Source organism: Lactuca virosa, chromosome 3 (genome assembly GCF_052849685.1).
Source record: "Lactuca virosa cultivar CGN04683 chromosome 3, Lactuca_virosa_CGN04683_v6, whole genome shotgun sequence".
Lineage (NCBI taxonomy): Eukaryota > Viridiplantae > Streptophyta > Magnoliopsida > Asterales > Asteraceae > Lactuca > Lactuca virosa.
This window is the reverse complement of record NC_136428.1, coordinates 4,910,536-4,926,366: the sequence shown is the minus strand read 5'-3', so window position 1 is coordinate 4,926,366 and position 15,831 is coordinate 4,910,536. Positions and strand designations below refer to the sequence as shown.

Below are 15,831 nucleotides of genomic sequence, written 5' to 3'. Positions count from 1 at the left end.
GTTGTGGCAAGTTGCTATAAGTGAATCATGTATTTAACTAATTTATTGGTTTGGGTTCTTTAATGTACAAAATATCTATATGTAAGATGAAATCATAAATCAAGTTTTATTTCTGGTTTGAATTTGCTTTTATGACTAAAACTGCCTCGAGAAATTGAAGGATATTTAATGAAGTTAATATAATTAATGGAAACCCTTGGACAAAGCATAGACTCGTATTTGTACAAATCAGAAATGACCAAATTTTTCTGTTAAGCCATAATGAAATGACCAAAATGTACTATTAACTATTAAGGTTGTGAAATGTCTTGTGAAGCTTTGATGTGTACTAGAGCATCCTACTTTCAATTGTTGTGCTAGCTAAAGCTTTTTGGAAAGAAATTTTTAGTTTTTGATGGTTTTGTTTATTTCCATGTTGGGTTAATTTAAGGTATGTATGTTTCTACCTCTAAAATTATAGTTTTTTACGGTTTAAATGCCAGTAAAGATTTTGGTCAGATTGATTGAATGCATCTAGATTTTCCTATTTAAATTACAGTAAAAAGTTGTCATTCACACTTCTTTAGTTTGGTTATTATATTTTACAAATTGCTAAACCTATATAACTTTTAATAGTTGGTTATTACAGGAATTTTGAACAAAACCATCTATAACATACTTTACTACTACCACTATTTTACTAGAAGTTGATTGTGGAAGACATGGGTTAAGATTAGGGGCGAATAAATCTTATTTTTTTTAGATTTTCTATAAGTTTTTCTACTGTGTAAAATGCAAGAAAAAACATCATACTTTCATTAACTGTTATTTAAACATTATATAATAGAAAATCTACCTAAATATAACAGTATTATTTAAAAACAAAGGAATTATTTGTTGATTATAAGATTTTGAATAAAAATAGGTAAAAACTCAAGTTATTGTTAATTTGGTTTTTTGGTTAGTTATCTATGTTTTGGCAGGAAGAAAAGGGTATATGTCAATGTCATTACCAAGTTTAGAGATTGGGATGTGAGCTGGTGTAATGTTCGTGAAATTTCACCGAATTGATTTAGATTATTTTTTAATTAATTTAATATTAAAATAAAATATTTTTCAGCTTGGAAACATGCATGAGAATTATTAAAATATATAGTTAAAAAGTATAATATATCATTTGATATAAATTGGCATAAATAATTTTAATCTTTATTAAATCGTAAAAGTAAGTATAAACTATAAAGTTAGCATTTCTTTAATATAGAACTAGAGGGGAATTAGCTGCGCCTTTGGCGCTGTGTTTTTGTTTTTTTCCTTATTTTAAGTTGTAGGAAACGATATAACATATTATAATATTTATTAAAACATGTCATATATACAAAAGGGGTGTTCATACGAGTTACATAGGAAGCACTAGATTATATTTAGAAAGGCAAGATACTTTAACACAGCAAAAGTTTATTTATACCAAAATGCATTAAACATACAAACGTATTATAGCAACCTACTTTCAAGTCTTTCCATCTAATGTTTCCAGTTCTATTCGCAAAATCTTCTGTACCGCCTGTAAAAAACATACAACACCAAATCATATATAACTATAATGTGTACATGTATATGTGTGTAAAAACTTACCTTTTTGGACCCAGCATAAATGCCAATGCTTACAACATAAAATGGGACTAAAAAGAGTGTAAGTAGATTTCTATTATGGATAACTAAATTAAGTATAGTATATATATTGGTATAAGATCAAATCTCTATTATATAACCAGATCAAATCATTACCCTTCGACCTTCTATTTCACAATATAATTCTCAATTTCACATCATCCGTTGTCAACTTATGAACCCTCATATATGTTTTCATAGTAAAATTGTTTAAAAGAGAATTTTTTTATCTATTCTTTTCTATTGGAAGTACAAAATAAAAATCAAAATCAAAATCGTATACCCCAAGTAATCACAGTTGGATATCATCAATCACCTATGTGTATTAACTATTAATTGTATAATCAGCTGATGTTCAAAATTATGAAGTTGTGACCACAAATTTATTTTTGAAGTGACCAGCTTCATAAGATATTATCAGAAAACAAAACAACCTTCAGCCATATCATTTTTGTCCATGCGGTTTCTCTGAAGACCATGTCGCCATAGCTTGCATATCAATATCTTTTTTTGCTAAGTTTACAACTGAGTTGTTCAAAAACTGTGGAAGTCCTGAAATCTGAAATAATTACATGAAAAATACTTAATTATAACATTTTACATGTAATTGCAATGCACTTGTGTTTCCTTATAGGTAATAGCAATGTACTTTACTTTTTTATACAGAATAGGAGAATACTTACATTTTTATCCATTATAGTAACATACTTAAACTTTGCTATGAATATAGGCAACGTATTTTATGTGTTACATAATTTTAATTTTTATTAATGGGTTAAACTAAAAAAAAAGGTTATATTTTTTTTATACGGATTAAACCTCAAAATTATTTTTTGTCAGAAAAAGACCTTGTATTTTTTTTTTTTTTTTTCAGAAAAAAACCTCAACTTTGTATTTTTTTTCCAAAACAAACCGTCAACCTTCTTAATGCTTCGAAAAAAACTCTCAACTTTTTTAGTTTTTTCTCGAAAAAAACCTTACATTTCTCAATTTTTTTGGTAAAAAATGACTAAAAGGACCAATTCGGGGAAAATGAAAAAATTCAAGTTTTTTTTTCATATAATAAATAAAGGTTTAATCCGGGAAAAAAACAAAATATAAGTTTTTTTTTAGTTTAACCCTTTATTAATAGAATGTAGTGTGGGTAAAAACTAAAAGTAAACTACATTTGCATATATTACATTACTATTTTTGGCGGTTTATAGAATATTTCCTACCTAAAAAAACCACCTCTGATAAAAGTCAAAACATTAGTCAACAGATGCTTCTAGAACTGTGAAAAATGTTTGAAATTTATTATAAATCAGATTTTTTATTAAATAAAACCTAAATAAACGAATGAAAATAGGTATAGTTTTGTAGACATGCTGCAACAATGGTAAATATTTTTTTACTATTATGGAAATTCAACAACTTACCTATACTTAGAAGAAGGGGGATCTTGATCTATGTGATGTTGTAAATAACGTAAACCTTGCACATCCATGTAAAAATGAAGATTGAAAGCTACATAGCAATATTTTTTTAATAATTTAATCACCACAAACTAAAATGACCAAAATGGCCCCACAACCAACATAAGGGAGGATGGAAATTCATAAACTGTCACAAGAGTAAGGAAGTTGATGTAGGGACAATTTTGGAATAAAAGTAAGTAATAAAAAGTTTTCATAAGATCAATATTTGATAAGAGTAAGTTTATCAATCATGATGATGATATTACAGAAAATGAGTAAAAAACCATTGTCTCATTAAAGGATAGAGATAAACCTTGTCACAAACTTGTCAGGATGTTGATCTGTCACCGAGGTGGACTGCAGGCTAATTGATGTTGCATTTCCAACTCCACCATCAATAACTCCTCCCATGGAATCAACCCCAACATTGACTAAAATCAAAGATCCTGAAGCACATCCATGCGTCCCCATTATAATAACGTAGAAGCGTTTCTCTCCCTTTCATTTCCAAAAAAGACCATCATACCCTTTCTGCTTATTATTGCAACATATCATATTATAATATATTTTTAAGGGGGTGTTAACCATATATATTATGTTCCCTGTTTCGAGTTTTATATTTTAGGGTCAACTTAAATTTTTGATAAAAAACAGACTTAAAAAAACCATACCAGTAGCTTGTTTTCTTGTTCTCGAAACACCTGCAAGTGTTTGCCATTCATTTTTCCATTTCTTGTTTTAAATGATGGTGAGAAGCTGATAGGAAATGAGTATTGTTGGACCCAAATACCATTTAAGCAAGAATTTTATAGGTTTTGTCTAGAAGGCCCAGTAAAGGGCAAAACAGGAAATTCACCTAGGTGGGCTAGGATTATAATAAATAGAGAGAAAGGTTACAGTAGAGGGATGTCTAGAAATTTGATAGTGTAATACGTTTGTATTGGCTCTTAAGCTTTCTGCTTAGAGAGAGGGAGATTCCTTGGGCAATCTTTTAGATTGTGTTATCATTTAATCAATTAGTCTATTTCATCATCTTCTTTCTTTCATTCTGTTTGATCATATTTCATCAAACCCTAATTTCTGTTCTTCATCAGAAGCTTCTGAAGACTGTAGAGCAGGTAGTTCTTCTAATTTCAAACCTGCATTTCTCTTCCTAAGAAAAAAAATAAGATACCGATTATTTACCTTAAGGCTAATGATTATCCATACTTATTGGCCCAAGAACAGAAGGCAAATGAATTCCATGGATTACAAGATATAATAAGATTTTTCAAATCCTTAAAACACATTTCAACTCTCAAATCCAAAACTTCATTCGTGGGCCAAATCAAACAATGTATAAAAGTACAAATATTGCTTAAAAAAAGTTATACCCACAAGAACAAACATATCTTTTTCTTTCTTCATTCGTGTTGTTGTTGCTTTAAACAACAGGAACCTTCTCCCCATCTTCAATGAAGTAAACTGCACTTTCAGGAGCCTGCAATATATTCAAACATTTACAACATCCTAAATTACTATCTCTAATTATGGAGATCTATAACATAAGTAAGAAGCTTATTCTAAATAAAGAAGACCATACCAACTTTTGCATAGTAAGTTGAACCCAAAAAAAGCGAATCTGGAAAAAATAGACTACTAAAAAAGAAACATGTTGAAGATTCATTTTATCAACAGTAACACATACTTTGGGTTTCTAATATTTTTGTTGCTTGAAAATAGAGATTCCGGGTTTCTAATTATGAAAATGGAGGTTTGCAGGTCCATTTTAAAAGCAAACCTCCATTTTCATAATTAGTTAATAGTTTGCTTTTAATAGAAGCAAGTAGAAAGGGTGCTTTTGTGGAGGTGAAGTAATCTATGAAAATGGACCTGCAGAAAGAAAGAAATAAAAAAACTATTAACCAATTAATTAATAAATTCTCATCATTCGTGGACATTTTCATCTAGTAAAAATGACCCTTTTGCCCTTAATGAAGCAGAAGGTATCCGTTGTTCTGTAGATGGTAGATCAGGTGAAGGTTGACGATTTTCAAAACCCTAGAAAGAAAGAAAAAAAAATTCAGTGTAAATGCTTGTAAGAAAAAGAATAATAGCAATTCCATCTTTTTTACTTACCGGTCTTTCAGAGTCGAAATACAATCTAGGATCTATCTTTGAACTATTAGACGAGGTAAGAATGGGATTTACTCTTCTTGAGCTCGCATCATCCCACAAATAATCCTCTTCCTCTGAGTTCTTCCAATTCCTACTCACTTCACCGCTTCCTTCTATAAGGTTGTTGATAGGTTGTAATTTCACATCAGAAATTGAAGATTAATCAAGTGAATAATTCGAAGATAACTCATGTCCATTACTTTCAAGCTTGGATATTGCATCTGTAGTATTGATCTCATATCCATATCATTTCTTTTCAAGTCCTTCTTCACATGCTCTTCCATTGGACTTTCCAAAACTACCCTCGGAAGGGCTCGATGTGTCATAACCAAATTCATAATTCTCGTGAGTAAGATCACTCTCTGGATCTCTTTGTGCCTGCTGACATGGCAAAGCATAAATAGAACATTTTTAAACATTTTTGTCAACATCAAATTAACTAAAAATACAAACTGATATAACCAAAACATCATAGTTGAATGCGCATAAGTCAAAGTAGCTAAAAAGAACAAAAAGTAAAAAAGATGATTACTCTTTGGAACAATATGTCGAGTAGTTGGTAAATTCAACCCGATGAGGCGTTGATGAAATACAAATGGTAAATCCTGAAAAATCAATCGAAATATGAAATTAATCAAACAAACCTAAAGCGGATTACTCATAAGATTAGATCGGGAATGAAAGCAAGAGAGAAGAGATGAAACAAATTACATGGATCGATGAAGGGGGTGATTTGATGCAGGAGGCGAAGATACCTTTCATGAAAGAGCCCAAGGCTGGAGGCTGGATGAGGTGAGAATTAGTGGCTCTGTTCCAAAATCTGGTACACCGACAAGAAGCAATGGGGTTTATGAGAAATTGAACTTTTGAGAGCTCGCCTTCTGATCGTTCCTTCTTCCATCTGTGCATTCAATTGGAAAGTTCAATTTCAATTATGCACATACAAATCTAGATATAAAAAATACATATATGTTTATGAGAAAAGAAAAACTTTTCTGTAAGGAGCCATCAGATGTTCTTCAAATGAAATATTCGGCATCCTCTTCTTCTTCGTGACGATGATTCTTCACAATCCTTACCATCAACTCCACTTGCTTCTAAAGAAACACAAAATTTTATCATCTCATAAATGGCGCAATTAAGGCAAACAATCTGAGTGCCGATCATCGTCTGTCGCGAGGTGCGGGTCTGGTAAAGCGGTGGCAGCGAGGGAACAATCGATTCCGGACGATTTTGGGGATATATCTGAGCCGAAGACAGGACGCCGATTTCAAGTGTGTACTTGGATTTCATAAGCCCTAATTCGAGAGACCATAGCCGATTAATAAGGTTGATCGGTGGTTCAACTGAGATAATGTTCAATTTAGGGAAAAATATATGAGCAATAGATATTGGCATAAAGAAGGAGGTTATCTAGCGTTGGTCTAAGCGGAGATGAAGCAGCAGAGCGAAGAAGAAAGGAGAGCAGGGTTATCGACTGATATCCAAGAAAGGGAGCCTCAGAATGAGAATAGATCTAATCACAGGAGAGATAATAAATGATGTTCATGGCGGTGCAACATCTGATTGGGTAGAAGAGGCGGTGGTGGGAAAAGTGGGATAAGAAGGAAGAGAAGAATACGATTTATTGTGGCGTTTGAATGAGAAGAAGAAGTTCGGTGGCAAAAGATGAAAGAGAAAAAAGTATCCTGTAGCTAAGGTTTTAGGAATTGATAGTATATATAATTTAGAAACATAAAATGATTTTCTTTATTAAAATTTTGTGATAGAAGACATCGAATATTGGTTATAAGAGTTGTATTTAAATGTTTATTATGATTAAATATTTGTATTTAATTATCTTTTTCAATATACATATAAGACAAAATTACATAATTTGTTTTGAGAAACATGGTCTCTGTTGTTTCAAAATTTGCATGAATGAATTTTTTTTGCTGATGTCGTTACTGTTCATCTGTTAGTATTAGGGTATTTTGGTCTTTTCAAGTAGCAGAGACTGAGTTTGTAATTATGGGTAAACCATAATGACCATTTATGTAATTTTGTCTATATTTTATGTTTAAGAGTTTGTGGTTTTTTCACTTTTTTATTTTTTAAAATGTCCTTTTGACCATTGAGTTTAAACTTCGTAAAATGTTATTTTGACCTCTCTATTTTTCTAAATTTTCATATTTATCCACCGTATTGTATATAATTTTATTTTCCTTAATAACTTCCGTTCGTTAACTTAAAAAAACTAATTTTTTATGTGTTTATTTTTATATATGTGTTGGTATAAATTTAAGGTGGTCAACGTTTTGACGTGAATTTAGAAGTTTATTTCGTTAATTTGTTTTAAAAAAAATAGTTGTTTTTGTACACGTGTCGATAAATTTGAGTTTACCTATGTTTCGACATAATTATTATTATTATTATTATTATTATTATTATTATTATTATTTTACGTTTTCGTGCTTAATTTTATGTACGTTTCCTACGTATAACTCGTTTCTGATATAATAACTTTCGATCGTTAATTAAAAAATTGTATTATATTCAAGTTTGTCTACGTTTCAACGTATTTATTTTTTCGTTTTCTTGCTTTATTTTACGTACGTTTCTTACGTATGAGTCGGGTAACATATAATAACTTTTGTTCGTTAATTTAAGAAAATGTATTATATTCGAGTTTGTCTATATTTCGACGTAACGTTTTTTTACATATCAGTATAGATTTGAGTTCGTCTACGTTTCAACGTAATTTTTTTTATGTTTTCACACTTATTTTTGTGTACGTGTTTTTTTACGTTGAAACGTAACTTTTATCAATAAAATCGTCAAAATTCAACTTACAAAATTCAATGTTTATAATTACACTTTTATCTATTGTATTAATAAAAGTATAATTTTGATGATTGTATTGATAAAAGTTAAGTAACATTGCATTTGTTGGTAGATAAATATAAAGTCTGTACAACTGACTAACTCCAATTTGTACTGTCAAATGAAAAGATATTATATGTGAACAAACACATATGTAGGAACATACATAAAATAAACACCAAAACGTAAAAAACAATTACATCGAAACATAAAATAAAATAATAATAAAAAAACTCTAATTTATATCGATGAGAAATCTACAGAAAAATCCTAAATTTTTGGGAAAAGTTTCAAAAAATTCTTAATTTTTTTTAACAGAAAAGTTTCATTATTTTGAGAAAATAATATAATCTGTTATTTGTTGTTCAAATATATAAAAAAAGATTTTTTCGTTAATTTGGACAAAATGTTAAATAATCGGGACTTCTCTATTAAAAAAAAAACTTTTAACTCTATAGATTTCCCTACAAATACCTAAAAGTAAGTAAGTTAGATTTTTTTAAAGTTAACGAACGAAAGCTCAAATAAACTAAAAAGTATTATATGTGACCAGACTCATATGTATGAAACGTACATAAAATTAAGCACGAAAACGTTAAAATAATACGTCACAACGTAGACAAACACGAAGATAATATATTTTTTTAAGTTAACAAACGAAAGTTATTATATGTGACACGAATGATACATATGAATGTACATAAAATTAAGCACAACAAAATACATCGAAACGTAGACAAATTCTAATATAATAAGATATTTTTTTTAAATTAAAAAACGAAAGTTATTATATGTGAACCGTCTCAAACGAAGGATACGTACATAAAGTTAAACACAAAAAACAAATAAATAATACTACGTTGAAACGTAGACAAACTCGAATTTAAACCGACAATGTATAAGAAAAACCATGTAATTTTTTAATAAAAATTATTGAAAGAAACTTTTAAATTAAAGTCGAAACGTTGAGCACCTTGATTTATACTGATACATATATAAAAGTAAATACGTAAAAATAGTTTTTTTAGGATAACGAACGTAAGTTATTAATGAAAATCAACTTATATATAAAACGAGATTAAACACGAAAATTTAGAAAATAGAGAGGTTAAAGTAACATTTTACAAATTTCAAATTGAAGGGTTCAAAATCATATTTTAAAAAGTAAAATTGTGAAAAAGATATAAACTCATAAACATAAAATATAGACAAAATTACATAAATGATCCCTATGGTTTTCCTATAGTCACAAACCCAGTCCCTGCTACTTGAAAATGCCAAAATATTCTCATACTAACGGATGAACAGTAACGACTTCAGCAAAATGGATCATTCAAGCAAATTTTGAAAACCACATGGAAACAAAGACTAAATTTGTGTCCTATAATAAACCACAAGGACCATTTATATAATTTTGTCTACATATAATTTATGTTTATAACATTGTAATAGAAAGAAGCTTGGTAACCGTTGTCAAGTCATTAATTTGGATATGACTTATTATTTATTTAAGAATTAATATATTATTAAATTAAATAATTTTCTAAAACAGAAAATTGACGATAGCTAATTTTTTATTTGTTTCATTCAAGAAAAACTTAAAATCATTTAGACATGTAAATCGATCCGGAACTGAAAACCAAAAAGATCATATACTAAAAACAGAAAACCAGATCAAATACCAAAAACAGTTTGTTCGGTTCAATAATACTAAGAAATGTGCTATCTAAGATGGTGTTTGGAACCGGAACCAGTCAAAACCAAACCGGAACCAAAAAAACAGAAAATAATAAGTTGTAACTAAGAACTAAAACCGAACCGAATACCACTAACCAATTCCAACTGCTCCAGTTCGGGTTCCAATTCAATTTTCAGTTAAAAAACTCTTTCTCTATAATCATCTATTATATATGATAGCTAAAAGATTTTTATGGTGTCATTGGAGATATTAATATTCATTAGTACAAGAAAAATAAAAACTCAGATCGGTTGCGGATGCTTTTTGGCTGAGAAAGTAGCTTGGCTGGAGAATTTTTGCTATTTCTTACATTATGTATTTTGATGTTGCTAGATGAGAAATGAATATTTGATATCCTCATACTTTTTGTTCCTATAAATCTTCCTATCCAATTAAATAATGACACGTGTCATATTTAATGCTCATTTAATGATATTTTAGTATACTAAAATGACACACGTCATCGTTTAACTGGGTAGGAGAATTTGTAGTAATAAAAGTAGGAGGATATTTAATTTCTCAAAGTTATATGATTTGATTTTGATTTTCTTAATTGTAATTTACTTTTATTTTTTTACTTTCGGGGTTTTAATTATAGAGGATGAAAATAGGGGAAATATATTTTCTTTGAATTTAATGGAGTTTGTTTTTATGAATTAATGTTAATACTGTTTCACATTTAATAATACATGTATTGAAAGCGAAACCCTACAAAAGAAAACTTGCCAAAGGTATAATAGTTGTCTTTGGTCAACCACAACGGGATAACACTAGTTGTATTTGCTCTAAACAATAATAAAATTGGGAAAATGACTTATATGGGTAAGTATGTTTCAAAATCGTTCAAAAAATATCATTCAAGTTTGGTGTGTCCAAAAAACACCATCCAAGTAAAGCATTTGTACAAAAAACACCAACGAAGTACATTCTTTGTTCAAATTTGACCTTTGGTAACCGGCAATTACCGGTAAAAAATAAGTAAAGGAAAAAAACAATAGGAAAATGACTCAAAGAGGTGACTATGTTTCAAAATCGTTCAAAAAACACCATCCAAGTAAACTTTTTGTACAAAAAACACCAACAAACTATATGTTTTGTTCAAATATTACCCACCGGTAACTGGTTCTTACAGGTTAAATGATAACTTGGCTTAACTATTATGACATGACATAATAATGATTAACAAAACAATAAATGATATATTCCTCCTTTAAAAACCGATTTAGGGTTTCTTCATGAACGAATGATATTCTTCTCCTATGATTGCTCGTCTTCTTCTAAAGTGATGATCTCGAACTCAAGTCCAAAACCCTAATTCTTAACTTAAGGAAAAAAGGGCTCCTTTACCCCTGCCTCAATGGACCTCCCTCCCCCTAAGGCCCAAATCCATAAAAAACCCAAAAAGGCATCCAAGCCCAGCTACAAGGCATCTAAGGCCTAATATGGCCCAAGAACCCCCAACATGGCCTTAAGCCCAAAAAATGACCTGCTACAATCATTTGGGCCCGATGCCTAACTTAAACAAGTCTGTACATAGTCACATCATATGTTGAAGCCTCTGCGATCCGGATGTCGAGCCAGTACGCCTGGCGTACTCCTAGCGTACGCCCAACGTACTCGGCTAGGGTCAAGAACCGCCAATCTTCCAAATGCCATAACTTCTTCATGAAGAAACCCTAAATCGGTTTTTAAAGGAGGAATATATCATTTATTGTTTTGTCAATCATTATTATGCCATGTCATAATAGTTAAGCCAAGTTACCATTTAATCTGTAAGAACCAATTACCGGTGGCTAATATTTGAACAAAACATATAGTTTGTTGGTGTTTTTTGTACAAATAGTTTACTTGGATGATGTTTTTTGAACATACCAAACTTGGATGATGTTTTTTGAACGATTTTGAAACATAGTTACCTCTTTGAGTCATTTCCTATTGCTTTTTTTCCTTTACTTATTTTTTACCGGTAATTGCCGGTTACCAAAGGTCAAATTTGAACAAAGAATATACTTCGTTGGTGTTTTTTGTACAAATGCTTTACTTGGATGGTGTTTTTTGGACACACCAAACTTGAATGATATTTTTTAAACGATTTTGAAACATAATTCATTTTTGCTACACTATAAGTTAGTTATCTAAAAGTTTATCCTAAAAAAAGAAAACAATATATATCTTAAAGTTGTTGAATATATAAAGAAAAAGGATAATAACAAAAAGACGAGTTAATAGTCTTAAACTTTTGAATCAGTCATCAATCTACAAATATATAGAACAATTCTTTTTGCTAATAACATTATTCTTCTTGGGAACTTAATCACGAGAATGAAATGAAGGCAATAACAATCAACGAACCAATGGAATTCATCACTGTGCACGTGTCACGGTGGATCTGGTGGAGGTTTCTTCTTCAGCTTGGAATCAAGACCAGGCTCAACCATTCCAATAAACCCTTTCTGCATTTTGTTGCTGGTGGTGGAATCTACACCCACAAGACATCCCAACTCCACTTTATGCCTCTTCGTTCCAACCTTTTTATACCTAAACGAACCCACCAAATCTACTCGAAAAACTATCATATTCGTCCCTTCCAACACTGTAGGAAATCCATTTGTTTCCACCATGTCTCGCACACGTTTAGTCTTCCCATTACCCTGATAGAAGCTGTCCAACTTGTAGTCTGCTAAAATGGCAAGCGTGGATACATTTGGGAAGTAAGAAAATGTGATATTTATTTGATCTGGGTAATGAAGACCTATTGCTTTGTTTTCGTTTTTTAGCTTGAGATCGAAGTGGATAGCAAAGTTTGTGGGAGAATTACCATTTGCTCTGGTCAGGTTCAAGGTTTGATTATGAAACAGATTAACTGAAAACGATGGACTAGATGGCGATGCGAATAGAGCTACTAAGACAGGCATTAGAACAACGAGACCCAAGGAAAAAGATATCACAAAAAAACAAGCAATAAGAGTGCCATAGTTCACACTGCATGCCATAAAATTGTCGGAAGTGATCAAATAGGATCTGATCTTTTCACCTTTTTTTCAAATCAAAAGAGAATAGGATTGTATTATTGGTATGGAGATGATCATTAAAGATATTTATAGATGAAGAAAGTGGAACCGTGGGTACGTATTTCTTTGGTGTTTTTGTCTGGTCGGCGAAGTAAGCAAAGATGAAATTTCTGGCAACTTTTCTTAACAAATTCAAGAACATTAAATAACTAACTATATTTTATGTATCGGAATTAAAAAGTCGCAAGGAGACTTAACCGATGTTAATTTCTTGGAAATTCAATGCTCAATTTGTTTAAAGATTCCTCTTGATCATCACGTTCGTTTACCAGGTCTAATATGAGGCTCACAAGTCTCAAGTTGACTTCTATTTTTTTTTTTATATGAGGATTAAATTAGTAATACTATTTTCATTTTGTACTCCAAGGATTTTTAAGAGAAGGCATGAATGTATGAGTTGAAATAATTGACCTATAACAATTGAAATTCGAAAACCCGACTTCAAAGCTATCAAGTTAAATGTTCGTTAATTTTATTATACAAGTTGCACTTTATATTTCTTGGATCAGTGTGGATGCCTTCAGATTTTAGCCTACTTTATATACAGAAAAATAGTAATAATACGGATTTGTGTAAATACACTTTCTTTATTTTAAATTTAATAAAAATATTCTACAAATTTAAAGTAATCTGAACTAATTTTTTTTGGTATAATTATGAAAATGGCCACGCTTCAATAGAGATAACGATCTAAAAGCTCTTCTTTATCATTGGCTTCGTCCCAAAGGGTTTTTATTTAGAGAGGTGTATGAATTTATGCTTTATTTATCACCTCTAACAATTAATATCTGAAGGGGTCAATTTTCTTTTTTAGATGTCATAAAATGATGATAGTATATGTGTTAATCCTTTAACGTTTCCTATTAAAAGGCTTTTAACCTAGCAATAGCTATATTAGGTGTTATCAATTTTTTTTGAGTTCAAAGAAGGTTCAAGTCCCATTTTGAATATGTATAGAATTAGGAGTAAATAATATTTGTTGTTTAAAAAAAATAATATTTTCCTTAGGAATATGTATTAATCCACTTTCTTTAATTTGTAGTATTTACTAAAACATTTTCTACCATAACACGCGGTAACTCTTCTACCCTACCATGTATTCATATAATTTGGAAATTTCCTTACAGCTGATTTATTTATATATAAGAAAAGTACAAGAAGTTCCTCAGAGTAAATATCTATAAATAAAGTCAATGCGGACCATTCATTCCCAGCACTCATCTTATTCATTCCCAGCACCCTAAAACGAAATTTTTTATTCCTCTCTTCTGTCTATATATAAAGTAAAATACTTGTTCATTTTGCAGTCACAAGATTGATATAATTAATATGGGATCTTGCGCTAAATGTTGGGGAATAATCATATCAATATTGGCTATCATAACCGCCGTGATCGTTGTATGCGTCTATTTCACCAATCCATCGGATCCTTCATTCACCATCAATGATTTTTACGTTTCAGCCCTCAACCTATCGGACATTTCCTCCACCACCACCGCCGCCAATCAGACCATTTTCTTTGACATGAGGCTCCATAACTCGAATAAAGCCATGGGAGCTTACTACGACCCTGTTACAATTACCTTTTTATACATCCCTAATATCAAGTTGACTTTTGTCGTTGGAGAATACACAGTTCCCAAGTTTTATCAACATAATCAGAAAAGCATGTACGTTAGAGAAACGGTGGCCACTCGGGGCATAGCACCCTATAATAGGATGGTAACATCGTCCGTATTCATAGTGAAGGTGTCCACCAAAGTAGGGTTTAAGTCACCAGCTTATCGTAAGAAGGGGACAGTGGTTGTAGTGGCGAATGTGAGGGTGGGACAAACAGGAGAAAGAGATTCAAAGAGAGGCATTACACTCTTTGAATCTGGTGTGGGTGATCATGGGCTTGGTTGTTTAGGCTTTCGAATGAGTTTATTGATCCTTTCGACTGCCACCCTTTTGATGATTATGTGATTATTTGGGATGTAATATTTGCTAAGATCTCTAAGAAGATTGAAATCTATATCACCATTGTAGCCTGTAAACCAGTTCTTTATTTATGTTGTTCTGTGTGCATATATATATATATATCATAGTTTCTAGTGTATCCTCCTTTTTTATACCATTTCGTAATTTACTATATGCATGACACTTTGAACAAAACCACTAAGGGAAAAAAAATAAAAAACCTCTCTGATTGATCCGTGATTGTATATAGATAAACTTTTAGTTCTCTCATTTCACATAGATTTGTTTTCTCTAAACTCAGCTAGGTTTCGCCATTACTGTGTTTTTTGGGTGAACGAGAGTGATCAAATTAAAGATTTCCAATTCTGTAGAAAACCAGATCAACACATTCCAAGTACGTCAATTCGAATCTTATACAGTGGCTTACTTTACTATAGGTCTTGGGGGTCCCAGAACACTACTCGTGCGAAGAGTAAAATATTTTTTATTTTCTTAATATTAATGTGCAACTACTCCAAAAATTGTGCTACTAGTATTAAGTACAACAAAAAAAAAATATGGTGCACCAATTTTTAGTCCAAAGTTATAAAAAATTAGCCCAATACAATAAAAAAACCAATTAGCCCAATACAATTTCACTTTGTTTAAATCTGGCCCATTTGTCGTTTAATTCCTTTGATGCGGAATAAAGAGGTAGAAGGATTAAGGAAGTAGCATCCACGACACCAAGAAAAAGAAAAAAGCTATTGTGTTCGCTGTTGTGCTCGAGGTGGAAGAAAAAAAAATTCTCACACACCACTCTTCAAATTTCAACCCTTTGCAGCTGAAATTAGACAAGCAAAACATTTTTAAGCATAAGAGATTCCTCCAATCCGAATTTGAGAGCTTAAACCTTAGAATGAAACAAGTATTGAACTTTTATTTGGTTTATGCTTTA

The 15,831-nt window shown here is 30.9% G+C and overlaps 2 protein-coding genes and 2 long non-coding RNA genes across 5 annotated transcripts; 1 reads left to right on the top strand and 3 right to left on the bottom strand.

Annotated features, from left to right (window-relative positions):
• Positions 1-2,009: 2,009 nt before the first annotated feature.
• On the bottom strand, positions 2,010-3,671 carry LOC145162184 (uncharacterized). Its single transcript, XR_013738942.1, has 3 exons — positions 3,421-3,671; positions 3,069-3,156; positions 2,010-2,209 (listed from the first exon to the last, which is right to left on the bottom strand). It is a non-coding gene; the product is annotated as an uncharacterized LOC145162184 (long non-coding RNA).
• Positions 3,672-4,286: 615 nt separating this feature from the next.
• On the bottom strand, positions 4,287-5,843 carry LOC145162183 (uncharacterized). Of its 2 annotated transcripts, none has more exons than XR_013738941.1 (3): positions 5,797-5,843; positions 5,226-5,642; positions 4,287-5,147 (listed from the first exon to the last, which is right to left on the bottom strand). It is a non-coding gene; the product is annotated as an uncharacterized LOC145162183 (long non-coding RNA). The 2 variants fall into 2 exon arrangements; XR_013738940.1 differs by lacking the exon at positions 5,797-5,843 and having other exon boundaries at positions 4,287-4,587; positions 4,690-5,147; positions 5,226-5,444.
• A 6,399-nt stretch (positions 5,844-12,242) lies between these two features.
• LOC145163264 (protein NDR1-like) lies at positions 12,243-12,779 on the bottom strand. The gene has a single exon (XM_079082101.1). The coding sequence runs from the start codon at positions 12,777-12,779 to the stop codon at positions 12,243-12,245; it is 537 nt and encodes a 178-aa protein (XP_078938227.1).
• Positions 12,780-14,264: 1,485 nt separating this feature from the next.
• LOC145163263 (protein NDR1-like) lies at positions 14,265-14,900 on the top strand. Its single transcript, XM_079082099.1, has one exon. It carries the CDS (start codon positions 14,265-14,267, stop codon positions 14,898-14,900), a length of 636 nt encoding a protein of 211 aa, XP_078938225.1.
• Positions 14,901-15,831: the final 931 nt, after the last annotated feature.